Source organism: Muscardinus avellanarius (genome assembly GCF_963383645.1).
Source record: "Muscardinus avellanarius genome assembly, chromosome: 5".
NCBI classification, from domain to species: Eukaryota; Metazoa; Chordata; class Mammalia; order Rodentia; family Gliridae; genus Muscardinus; species Muscardinus avellanarius.
This window is the reverse complement of record NC_137790.1, coordinates 108,343,852-108,357,900: the sequence shown is the minus strand read 5'-3', so window position 1 is coordinate 108,357,900 and position 14,049 is coordinate 108,343,852. Positions and strand designations below refer to the sequence as shown.

The window sequence follows — 14,049 nt, the reverse complement described above, 5'->3', positions numbered from 1 at the left end:
AATAAAAGCATTTGAATATCATCTCTTCTCTATTTCTACTTCACACACCCACCAACATCTTCCATCTATGGGAGTATAGACGACTAACTACATAGGAAAGACGAAGAGGGAGCTGTAGTATCACACACCATAACAGAAACCTCATTAGCCATATTTTATAAAGTAAGCAGAGACTTTCACAGAAATCAATTGATAAACTACAAGCCATTCTAAGTCACATAAAATCCTAAAGGCTATTTTACAAGGTAAATGATTAAGTAACATGAAAACCAGTCAGTAGAAACTGTCCCTGTTGAAGCCCATGCATTGAATTTGTTAGACAAATTGTTTTTACCTCAGCTATCTTACATATGCTTAAAGAACTAAAGGAGTTGGTGTTTATGGCACATGTGTTAATTCCAGTTGCTCAGAAAACTGGGGCAAGAGGATTGTAACTTTGCTGGGCATGTTGGAACATGCCTGTAATCCCAGTACTTGAGAGGCTGAGACAGGAGGATCACAGGTAGAAGGATAGCCTCAGCAGGTAGTGAGACTCGCAGCAACTGTTTCAAATAAAAAATAAGAATAAAATAAGAATAAAAATATGGAGCTGGGAATGTTACTTGGAAGAAGAATGCCCTGAGTTCAATTTCGAACACCACAAAAAGAAAAAAGGATTGAAAATGTGAGGCCATCCTCAGCAATTTAACGAGACCCTGTCACAAAATGAAAAAATAAAGTTTTGAAAAATGACTGGGGATGTAGCTCAGTGGTGACAGGTTGGGTCTCTCCCCACAGGGGCAGGACCTAGAAAAGGAGGAGACTCTGCTGGGCGATATCGCAGGAGACAGGCGATGTCTCAGGGGGGCGTGCCTATGTGTAGCCCCACCCACAAGACGTAAACCTTAAAAGGAAGGGCATTTCCTCTCTAAGCTGCAGAGAAGCTCGGAGGTCTCCAGGAGCCGTCCAACCCCTATCCCGGATAAGAGACCACATTAAAATTCTTTTCGGTGCACTGGTCTCTCTCACCTTTTTACTACATCAAAAACCTACCAAGTGGTAGACCACTTGCCTATTGTATATAAGGCACTGAGTTCAGTCTTCACTACTGTGACAAAAAATAAAATAAAAGAAAATAAAGAAAATAATATCTAAAGAACTAAATTGAAATATGAGAATGATATCTCACCAAAATGAGAATATCAATAAAATTATACAATTATTAAAGAACCATCTCTGTTTTAGTTGGAGTATTTAATAGGTTTACATTTAAACACTTAGTGTGATAAGATAGTATTTACATTTGCATTTTTCTTTTTTCCATTTATTTATTTTTGGGGTGTGTGTGTATGTGGTACTGAGGATTAAACCCAGGAGTATTCTACCTTCAAGCTATATTCCCAGCCCTGTTTTATTTTTTATTTTTGAAACAGTGTCTCCTTAAGTTGCAGACGGCCTCACTAAGTTGCTGAAACTAGTCTAGGTTTCATGAGGTCTTTCTATCTCATGTACTGGGATTACAGGTGTATGCCACCTCACTCCGCTACATTTGCAGTTTTCTATAAACAGAGCCCCAAAATACATGGAGCAAAATGAAAAAGAGCTGAAGAGAGAAATGGACATTTCAACAATAAAAGTACTCTGCTTTCAATAATGGAGAGAACAAGCCAGCTGAAGGTCAACAAGAAAATAGAAGACAAACATTCTAAGTCAACTAGATCTAACATGTTTCTAGAACACATCACCCAACAACAGCAGAATATATATTCTCAAATGCACATAGGACATTCTCTAGGAGAGAATGTATAGTAGGTGATAAAATAAGTTTAAATAAATTTAAAATATTTGAAATGATGCAAATTATGTTCCCTGAAACAATGGAATGAAATTCGGACATTCATTCAAATGTGAAACTCACAAAAAAACATGAAAATTAAACAATACTCTTAAATAAGCAATGGTTCAAGGAAGAAATCACAGGAACATGAGAAAATGCTTTGATGTAAATGAAAACAAAAACATAATAGGCAAAAACTACTGAAACCAAAGACATTATAAGGAGAGAAAACTGCAAATCAATGTCCCTTATGAATATGTAAAAAATTTCAACTAAATACTAGCAAAGAGAATATAGCAAGACTCAAAAAAGTTTATATAGTATGACCAAAAGATATTTAGCCCAGGAACATAAAGAATAATTCAATGTAAGACACCATATTCACAGAATAAGGAACAAAAACTATAGATAGAAAGATCAACAGAAAGACAGCATTTGACAAAATCCAACATTTTCTTGATAAAAACACTCAACAAACCAGGAATGGAAGGGAAATTCTATTTATATGACATATACTCTTTTATATAGGAAATTCACAAAAATTTAAAGAACAAACAAGTTCAACAAAATTGAGAGATAAATGTTTATTTTTTTAGTCTATTTTAAAAATGTGTTCTTATCCAATGAACAATCTAAAAATTAAATGACCAAAGGCAGTGTTAGAAGAATGCAAAGACAAAACACAGATTGGGATGTGATACTTATAAAGTGCTCACCTGATAAATCTTTATATCCACAATAATAATTCTCAAATCTCAACAATAAAAAACCAAATCCAATAAAAAAAATAGGCAGAATATTTGAATAGACACTTTATCAAAGAAGATACACAGGTAGCAAAGAAGAAAATGAAACATGATCAAAATTGTTAGTCATTAGGGATAGGATACCAATCCAAGCCTTTTAAAATGACTAAAAGAGAAAAGAGTATCTGATCCTATCAACTGTTGATGAGACTGCGAACCCTATACACCAATAAAAAATAAAGTACTGATACACAGAACAGCATGATTGATTTCAAAATAATTATGTAAAATGTAAAAATCCAGACAAAAAAGGAGTACACAGAGTATGATTCAAATTTTAATACTCTAGAAATGCAAACTACAGTGGCAGAATGCACACCAGTGATTGTCTCACAAAAAAAGATGGAGAGGCCTCTAAAGATGTAAGGAAACTGCTCAGACTAGCCTCCAACATGCAGTCCTCCCAAGTACTAGGAATACAGGCTGGTGTCACCATGCCCAGCTACAAGGAAACTTTTGAAGCCTGAGAATATTCTCATTATCAACATTGTACTGTTGGTTGTACACAAGTCATGTATGTATTAACAACTATCCACTTGGGGCAATTTTAAGATGTGTGGTGAGTTTTGTAACTGTACTTAAATAAAATTATTTTAACAGAAGGGTAATATTCTTTAAGATTCTTTGTAGAACAGGTACAAAGGCAAAGCTAAGATTTAGTTAGCCCTAAAAAGAAAAAAACACCATGGGCAAACATCAGATGATAACAACAAAATGCTGTGCACAAATGCAAAAATAAAACTGGACTAGCATCCTATCTCAATCTTTAATCACTGTCCTTTAATGCTTTTGAGCACTGGTTCCCATCACTCAGTGAGAGGTCTTGGAGTCAATGTCAGAGCCACTGAGGAAATAATGAAGATATATGCACAGGCTCTCAAGACCTGCTGCCTCAGTTTACAAATCTTGACAACACTAGGTGCATCTGATGCAACCAAGGGCAACCATGCAACTTTTCCCCCAGACTCCCATCCTTAAAGTGGAAACAACATGTACTTGTGTACTTGATGGTCATGGGGGAAGAGTGGGCAGGCAGAGCACGGCCCAGAGAGAGTTATGGGGATGATTTTTTTATGGTCCCCGGCAGTGGAGCACACAGTTCCCACTAAACACCCGACTCTTTAGAGAAACAAAGTCTTCTTTTGAGTCTAGGTCTGGCATAAGAAATATATAAGACAATTCTGGAACATCTTGTCATACCAGGAAGCAAAGACGCTTTCAAAGACTGTTATAGTTATAAAAAGACTCAGAAGCTAACTTGTGTTAGTTCCTACTGTCTAAAGATGGCACCATTTTTAGCATGAGATAATAGTTCAGTGGATTAAAAATAGCAATTTTTAAACTCATGAATTCTCAATTTTACTGATAACAATAATGACAATGGTATTCACTGTGGATCTTTAGAAAACCAGTTCATTATTTTGCAAACTGGTAAATAAAAATGAAGAATTGAGCACTGATACCTGCCTTTGTTATGCCATTTGTATCACATGATAACCAAATGGCTAATGAATTTTTTTCTATAGAGGTATTCCAGATTATAAAGGAAAGGAAATGATGAAATTAGAATATCACCTTCTGGCAATGCTTAATAAGTGAATGGATCTAGAAATAATCAGCAATAAGTGCTAACATCTCAAGATAAGCAACAACCAGGTACGTGTTCCCATGATTGAAGATCATTTAACTGCCTCTCCCAAACAAACAAACCTAGCCAATTGTGACATACACCTGTATTCCCAGTACTTAGAAGGCTGAAACAGGAAGATCACAGGTTCAAGCCCAGACACAGCAACTTAGCAAGACCTTTATCAGCTTAGCAAAACCCTATTTTTTAATTTTATTTCAAAATTAAAAATAAAGTAGGACTGGAGGGTGTAGCTCAGAGGTAGACTGCCCCTGAGTGTTCTATCCCCAGTACCACACACACAACAAAAAGCCTGAAACTGATTGAGGCCTTAAACTTGACTGCCAGTTTGCTAGGAATAAAAGGTAGGCATGTTAACCAACCTCATATAAACACAATCTGCAAATTTTAGATATGGAAAACTGCAAAAACAAATACTAAATTTTTTAACAAAAATGTCAATTGTAATAGGCAAAAAGTGCAAGAAAAAAAGAAGAGATGGAGGATATATGTAGATGAAGGGCCATAATCAGAACTGAGGATATAGCTCAGCGGTAGAGCACCTGCTTAGCACACACAAAGGCCTATGTCCAAATCTCAGCACTGTACACCAGAGAGAAATTTAGACATATCAACTGTTCACAAAATAGACCTTAGTCAAATCTTGATTTAAATTAAAATTATAAAACAATCAGGGAAATATGTATATAACTTGATATTTATGTTAAGAAATATTGCAATTGATATTAAGTTTAATACTTGTATTTTGGTTATTATATTTTAAAATAAGACATATTTTAGAAGTAACCAAACTGTTCACAGATGAAATGATTTTATGCTTCAAATCTTAAGTATGGAGTCCTAGATGAAATAAGATTGACTGTGACTTGGAAGTGGTTATAAGGGTGGATCCAAGATACATCAGATTCCTAAAGCTAGTCTCTCCATTGTGTTTACATCTGAAATTGCTTGTGGTAAAGTTTATCATCTGTCACTTAAAATAAGGTAGTAAGAATGTGGACTCTTTAAGCTACAACCTCCCCTACAAAGATTTTTTTTACACTATCTTATCTTGTTCACAGATAGAGTTAGACAAAGACATTTGAATTAAGTAGGCTCTACTGATCAGAATTAAGAACCACTGACTAGCACAGTGGTTCAACTCAGATGAGAGTTCCCCGCAATGGTATTTAGCTGATTCATACACTGAAGCAGCCTGTGCATGGACCTGTAGTGCTGCTGTAAACCATAAAGGAGAAGAGTACTTCTCAGCTTTCAATGAAGCCTGGCCACTCTGGGGAAAGATCCAAGAGGTGAGTTTAAGGCCCCCAAGAGAACAGCTTGGGAAATACAACACCCCACCTAGTTCTAGGCATATCTAGTTAGATGAAAGGGGCCAAAAGCAGCCCCTCATCACAGCTGGTGTTACACTTGATTTTGATCCGGAGCTGGAGCACATCATTCCCCTGCCCCTTTATAAGCAATAAATTCACAAAAACTTTGTACCTTGTTTACATTTTCCAGAGAAACAAGACTTGTCACCCACAGGTGTTTGAGTTTGGTAGTATCTGAAGTGATGGGAAATGTTTCTTGCAGCTTTAAATTCTCTTTCCAGATTCCTACCAGGCCTTCTTTACTGATCGTCAGATAATGACTTGAGCTCTTTAAGAAAATGACTTTTTGAATGGTGTCCTTGTGTTTTCCTGGGAGGAATTCCAGGCCCTTCCACCGGGGAACTACCGCTGCTTTGGTTCGTTCATCTTTCTCGTAAAGTGATAGCAGTATAAATGAAGTCAGTTTGTCCCAATTAATGAAGCCATCTTGAGCCACATCCACTTTGTCAAAGAGCTCTCCGTAATCCTCCTGTGTGCCCCAACCAACAACCTCTGTCATCTTCTGCATGAACTCTTCTCTAGACATACAATTTTTTTTCCTTGGCTCTGGGGCCTATAAATAGGAAAAATAAAATAAGATCACCATAAAGGAAATACAGATACAAGAGCATCCTGTTACAGTCATCTTTATAACTGGAAGAAGTAGGCAGGAAAGTCAGAAAAGATGTGTTGATGGAGACAAGGGCAGAAAGATATGGGGCAATAAGCCAAGGAATACAGGCAGCCTCTAGAAGCTAGAAAAGGCAAGGAAAGGATCCTCCCAAAGCCCCCAGAAGGGAAGCAATTCTGAAAATACCTTCATTTTAGACCTGTAAAACCCATTTGGGACTTCTGATTTCTGGAACTGTAAATTAATACATTTGCAAGTTGAAGCCACCAAAGTTGAGCTAAGTTGTTATAGCACCAATAGGAATCGTATACAGCGTTTGACAGAAAATGGGTAAGTCCCTGAAAAGGACTAGCAAATCTAGTGAAATTAGTCCACAGTAAAACTTGAATCCTGGGCAAGGAGTCCAGTTTGGTAAATATACCATGATAAAGAACAGATGCTACCTGCAGCTAATGTGTTCTTCATAATCTATAAAGTATCTGCAAAGTCTAAAATAGCAAATACTGAATCATTGTTCCAGGTGAAACACAGGGCCAGGTTTCTGCAAAGCTCTGGCCATTCTCTTTTCATAAGCAGTTCAATCCATAATTTTGTTTTATGAATATTTTTATAAAATACTTTCTTTAATATTACTGTTAATTCACCACAGTCGATGCCTGAATGAAGCTGACACACATACTTACTTCAGGAAGGCACTCCACAGCCTCCTTGGACTATGGAACACTAAAACCACTTCACCACTGCACACCTGGGGCCCATTTTTTGTGTGTGGTACTGAAGATTGAACCCAGGGGCATTCTACCTCCCAGCTACACCCCCAACCCTGCTTTTTATTCTTTATTTTGAAACAGGGTCTCACTGGGTTGCAGAGGCATTCACTAAGAAGCTGAGGCTGTCTGCAAATCACAATCCTCTGGTCTCAGCCTCCAGAATATTGGGATTACAAGATTATGTCACCACACCCAGCTACTTGGGGGCCATTTTAAACAGCAAAATTGCCATCAAAAAGTTCAAAAATATGAAAAATGTGGCACTAAGTAGATATGGAAAGGATACTTATTTACAGTATGAAAGCTGGAGCCAGGTGCAGGGTAACATCTATCATTCTAGTACCTGGGAGGCTAAGACAGGAGAATCACAGGTTTGAGTCCAGCCTCAGCAACTTAGTAAGACCTTCAGCAACTTATCAAGACCCTGTTTCGAAAAACAAAAAAAGGGGGTTGGGGACATAGCTCAAAGTTAAAATGTCCCTGGGTTCAAGTCTCAGTACCAAAAAAAGAAAGAAAGATGAGAAGAAAAGAAAAAAAGAAGATATGGAGGGAGGCAAGAAGAAAGGAAGGAAGAAAAAAAGAAAGGAAAGAAAGACAAAATGGAGGAAGGGAGAGAGGGAGGACAAGTGTGCTGGAACAAGAGGGCAGAATATTGCCTTGAATGAAATGTGCTCACTGGGAGGATCAAATTTTTCACCAGTTTCCTAAGGTCTACAATGGACCATGGGCGTGCTTTGGGTATTGATTGAAGGTTACAAATAAATGGTCAGAAGTAGGAAAATTCAAAACTGCAAAATACATGAATATTTAGAATAAGTATGTAGCTTAATGTTGACAGGCTGTTTAGTTCAGTGAGATTTGTGATGAGAACATCAACTTTTCTTACCATGTTGGACCCAGAGGGTCAGAATTTACCACACAGGAGGCAGCATATTATAGAGCAGGTCAAACAAATGTAGGTTTAATCATGTCTCCACCAGTATTGTAAAAACTATTGACAAAAGATCCAGAATAGCCAAAGCAATTCTTAGCAACAAAAAACATGCAGGAAGCAGCACAATACCTGAATTATAACTATACTACAAAGCCATAGTAATAAAAACAGCATGGTATTTGTACAATAATAGACATATAGAGCAATGGAATTGAATAAAACCCTCATGGTCTAGTCACTTGATCTTTGACAAAGATGTCAAAAAAATATATGCTGGAGAAAAGATAGTCCTTTAAACAAGTGGTACTTGGAAAACTGATTAACTATATATAGAAGAAAAAAATTAAACCCCAACCTCTCAGCTTGCACACAGTTCAATGAAAAATTGATAAAAGACCTAGAAATTAGACTAGAGACCTTGCAACTACTAGAAGAGGTCATAGGACCAACTCCCCAACATAAAGGTGCCAGTAGAGACTTCTTCAATAAGAACTCCAAAGATCAGAAATAGAAACAATAATCAATAAGTGGGATTTAAAAAGCATAAGATAAAAAAATAAGCTTCTGTATACCAAAAGAAATTTGCAAGAACCTAAAGAGAGAGCCTACAGAATGGTATAAAATCTTTGCCAGCTACTCCTCTGATAGAGGATTAATAGGTAGACTATATGAAGAACTCAAAAAATGTAACACTAAACAAAGAACCCAGTTAGAAATGCGCAACTGATCTGAATAGAAACCTCTCAAAAGAAGAAATACAAATGGGCAATAAATATCTGAAAAATGTTCAACATCATTAGCAATCAGAGAAATGCACATCAAAACTACACTAAGATTCCACGTAACTCCAATTAGAATGGCAACGATCAAGAATTCAAACAATAATAAATGCTGTAAAGGATGTGGAGAATTAGGAACCCTTACACTCTCTTGGTGGAACTGCAAATTAGTACGGCTGCTATGGAGATCAATGAATACAGAGGCTTCTTAAAAAACTAGGCATGGAGCCACTGTGTGACCCAGCCATACTACTTTTGAAGATCTTCCCAAAGGAATTAAAGTCAGACTATTACAGGGCTGCATGCATTTCTGTTTATAGCAGCATAATTCATAATAGCTGGACAATGGAACCAGCCTAGGTATCTGCCAATAGATAGATTATGAAACTATGATACACACAATGGAATTTTACTCAGCTACAAAAAAAAAAACAAAATAATATCGTTTGCATGAAAAAGAGATGGAACTAGAGAATTTTATGCTAAGTGAGATTGGCCAGTCACAGAGAGTGAAGGGAGATATGTTTTTACTCATATGTGGAAGCTAGAGAGAAAACAGGGAACAAAGAGGACTTGAGATAAGTGAGGGGAGACCCGAGCACACTAGTGGACAAGGAGTTGTGGATGGAGGTTTATGTATGAAGTTATCTGTATCAGGAGAAATATTACCTATGGGGAGTAGGAAAGCACACACGTGCAGTGTGCATGGATATTCGTGTCACTCTGAACCTCACTACGATGTATAATTACAATGCACCAATTGCAAAAAACCTACTGGCAACCTATATCACTGCTGATCCTTAATCACTCCATCTGTAGAACGTGTATAGCAGTATCAGTGACAATAAAATTATTATGGGGATTAACTAAGATATTATGTGCACAAGGACTTAGTAATCAGATGTTGAATAGAAGTTAGCCTAGGGTTTTTTGTTTGTTTGTTTGTTTGTTTGTTGCAGACCTGGGGTTGGAATTCAGAGACATTTGACCTCCGAGCTACACCCTCTGCCCAATTTTTTTATTATTCTTTATTTTGAAACAGGGTCTCACTGAGTTGCAGAGGGCCTCGCTAAGTAGCTGAGGCTGTCTGCAAACCGCGATTCTTAGGTCTCAGTCTCCCGAATGCTGGGATTACAAGCGTGTGCCACCATGCCCGGCTTAGCCTAGGTTTTTAATTAACTAAATTAATTTTCTGAAAATAGTTATCATCCATACCTTTAAACTAGTCAAAAGTCCATCAATCTTATCTTTATTAAATTGTTTTTTCTTGTAGAAAATTGAGATAGATGGAAATTTCTCAATGACCCAGATTTTCAATGGAGAGAAAGAAGTCTGGACCTGAAAACCTTCCATCTGAGTCAGAGCTGCAAGCTGTTTTTGAAAAGGAAGTCAACATTGATCTTTCTTCTATTACACAATGATACCCATCCCTTGCATATACATCTTATAGTCTATTACATAATGATATCAATCTCTAAAATATTTATATTATAATCTCATTAGTAAGACAGCATTTTAAAGCAAATCTAAGTGTATTTTCTTCCTAAGAGCTAGTAATTCATTTTTATTTCTAAGAACAGGAAAATGTTCTAACAAATACTGAAACAATTTCTTTTTTTACACTCAAGAATGTGAAGTTGTGAATATAGTCACGTAAGTAACACATTTTCTTCCCCAAAGTAACAATTAACTACAAGGTTTTTTGTACATTAATACTGCTCATAGGCACTGGGGGAGAGAAATGAGAAACACTCCCAATTTTTGAAATTGATTAAAAGTCCAGTGGTGTGTGTGATCTCCCTAACATTGTCCCTGTCCACCCACTACCATATTTGGTTTGAAGTTTTAAAATTAGACCATGCTTTTTAAACATCTTTGGTTAAAATTTAAGAATTTGCCTTTACTAAAAATCCCACCTTTGTAGGCACTGTGGCACATAGCAGTAATCCCAGGACTTGGTACTTGAGAGGCTGAAATAGCAGGATCACAGGTTCAAGTCCAATCAAAGCAACTTAGCAAGACCCTTAGCAACTTACCCTGTTGCAAAATAAAAAATAAAAAGGGCTGGAGTGAGGAATAGCTCAGAGGTAGGGTGATTCTGGGTTTAATCCCCAAAATCAAAGAAAAAAAATCCTAACTTATTTTTAAAAGTATTATATTTCAATCAGTATATGCACTGTGTATATAAATTCTATTTTATGCCACCTTGAACAAATCGGATAAAGGTACAACAAAAGTACTTGTTATGGTAAGGCTCATGTATAATGTTGTCTTATTAACGAGATTATAATATAAATGTATATAATATATAACCTAATATAGAGAATATAATATAAATATAAATATAAATAATGTCTTATTAATGAGATTATAATATACATATTTTAGAGATTGATATCATTATGTAATAGACTAAGTACAGCAAACTTCAGAGGTAATGATTTGAGGAAGTGATCAGATCAGTGGGCTCTGGCCTCATAGTATATCAATTCCTTGAAGGATTCCAACTGAGTGGACTGTTGGGGGTGGGAGGGGCTGCTGAAGGTAGAGCCTCCTTGAAGGGGAGGGAGTGGAGCCTTGGGGTGTGGCCTTGAGGAAGTGTCCTGTCCTTGGCCCCTTCCTTTCTCTCTGTGTGAGCTGAGCAGCTCTTCTCAGCCACCCTCTCCACCAGGTGTTCTGTCTCACCACAGTCCCAGAGCGATGGACCCAGCCAACCATGGACCCATAGCTCAGAAACCAAGAGCCAACTTAAATCTTTCTCTTTTTTTTTTTTTTTTGTTTTTCTAAAGTATTTTGCCAGTGATGAAAAGCTAAAATGGCACTTGATCTTTTACATAAGCTTACAAGTACAAATGCATGAATGTTTATCATCCAACTCATTTTATCATTCCATCTTACACATATTGTACGCTGTGGTAGGAAGATTTCAGGATAGTAGCTGAAGCTCTAATCCTCAGCTTCCACTATTGAGTACTTAAATAGAAATAAAAATAATCAACTCTTAGGGCTGCTCTTGGGATTAATTGATAAATTCATGTGTTTATAGTGCATGGGATAATTTAATATGTTTATAGCACATTTATACTCAATAAGTGTTAAGCCCTAGCTAACAGGATTAAATAATATTAAGGAGCCGGGCATGGTAGTGCCCACCTGTAATCCCAGTACTTAGGAAGTTGAGACAGGGGAATCACAGTCTTGGGGTCAGTCTCAGCAACTTAGCAAGAACCTCAGGAACCTTAGTGAGACCCTGTTTCAAAATAAAAACTAAAAAGTGCTGAAGGGGCAGCTTAGTGGTAGAATGCCTCTGGGTTCAACCCCCAGTACCAAAATAAATAAATGATAATACAAATATTAAGAACTGTACAAATTGAGTCATGATGCCATCGATGACTTTTTTGCAACCATTTAATTTGCCTCTGTGTGTAGCGTGCGTGTGTGTAAAGTTCTGAGGTCTTAACAAATGTTTATATCAGTAAGTCGACCTTCTCTCTCAGAAGTGATAGTTTCGCCTGTTTTCTCTGAAGACCAAATACTCCCAGGAGGCTCCACCTTTTCGCTGATAACCTGAAGTCTCTCCTCCTGATCTCGTCTGGCACAGAAGCTGGTTTTGAGGTTAGTATGAGCTAAAACCGTACGAGCTCTTCCAGCTACCTTTTACTAGAAGCACAAATAGAAAACAGTCCTAAATAAGGCTGCAGAAGGCAAAGTTGACCTGCTCCCAGACACCTAGCCCATTTCACGTACTCAGTACCAATTCCCTCAGCTTAGGAACCAGCTTCCAGCCTGCCCACAGTCCCTCACAGTGCTGTTCTGAGCTGTAGGTTAGGCCGGGTCTGCGCTGGACATCTGGGAGGAGGCAACTCCGTGGGGAAAAAAAAAAAAAAAAAAAACCTCAGATAACCCTTCAATATAAAAGTGACCTTGCATATACCATGATTTTATTGTTACAAATTCTGAATTCATATTAGGGTCAGTAAGGCGGCAAAATAATGTATCTTTGAGGCATTGTTGCAGACACACACACACATATACATATACATATACATGCATGTATATGCATACGCATATATATTTAAAATAGTATTAATTAGGTTAGTATCTGGATTTCATGCCTGCATTTGCCACAATTATTTGTTCAACCTTAAGCCGGTCATAATATCTCTCAGGGTTTGCATGAGACTCCAATAAGATGATCCATATAAAAGGCCATATTTAAACAGTTCTGTTCAAACATTCATTACTGTTAAGGTTGTATCCACATCAAGCAGAATTCACAAACATATATTAAGTATAAACAGGAAAAAGTAAGAAATCTAGGAAATTTGAATTTATTATAAAACATAGAACAGGATATTATTAATTCTCATTTCTTTCAGTTGAAAGTTTAATTACTATGGCATTTATAAAACCTCATAAAACCTTTTTATCAAAAAATATTTTTCAATTTAAGGGTAAGCTTTTTTAGAGACACATTCTTTCACTCCTACTAATATGATTATTAATGTCAATATTATGTATGGCCTTTTTAAATTAAAAATTAGTAGTCTTGCCTCTTAGAACAAACTCTTCTAATGCAGGTGAAAGGTATATTAGCAATTAGAACACATTCTCATTCTGTTCTTTCCAAGAACACTTGTAAATTTATTTTGCTGCATTGATTTAACTATTGACTAAGAAAATATCCAGTTATTTTTTCCAATTATTCTTGTGAGATTCAAAAAACTAATATACTCAAAATGTCTGGTTTGTTATCTCACTAGGAACAACTTTAGACCTTTAGAAAATCTTTCTGTCTTCCAGAATCTCTTTCAAAGAGCATTATAAAAATCATGTACTTAGCCCAGTAATGGTGGCACACACCTGTAATCCCAGTACTTGGGAGGCTGAGATAGGAGCATTATAGGCTCGTGGTCAGCCTCAGCAATTTTACCACGACCCTCTTTCAAAGTAAAAATTAAAATAGGGCTGGGAGTGTAGCTCAGAGGTAGAATGACCCTAGGTTCAATCCCCAGTGCCAAAAAATAAAATCATTTTCTTTTGTCTAGAAGCATTTTCTGTGTCTACCCAGTACTAGTGAGCTGTCTGTCTGCTGTTTTTGAGCATGAACTCTATAAATTTCTCTGAGCTTTGTTAGATTTGGATTTTATTGTAACATATGAAAACTGTGCTCTAAACTAAGTTAAAACTCGAAAAAATATATTATTTGTTTAAAACTTTATGCTTTTCTGTCATTAAAGAGTTCATGTAATCAGGCATGGTGGGACACACTTTTAATCTCAGTACTTGAAAGACTGAGACAGGAGATCACAG

At 36.8% G+C, this 14,049-nt stretch overlaps 1 protein-coding gene across 1 annotated transcript in view; it reads right to left on the bottom strand.

The window, feature by feature from the left end:
• Positions 1-14,049, bottom strand: part of WDR49 (WD repeat domain 49) — a gene marked incomplete at both ends in the record, with an annotated part of 168,523 nt that overhangs the window by 130,863 nt on the left and 23,611 nt on the right. Inside the window, one exon of the mRNA XM_080696579.1 lies at positions 5,756-6,196. Coding sequence (XP_080552705.1) covers positions 5,756-6,196 — 441 coding nt within the window. The remainder of the gene's footprint in view (positions 1-5,755; positions 6,197-14,049) is intronic.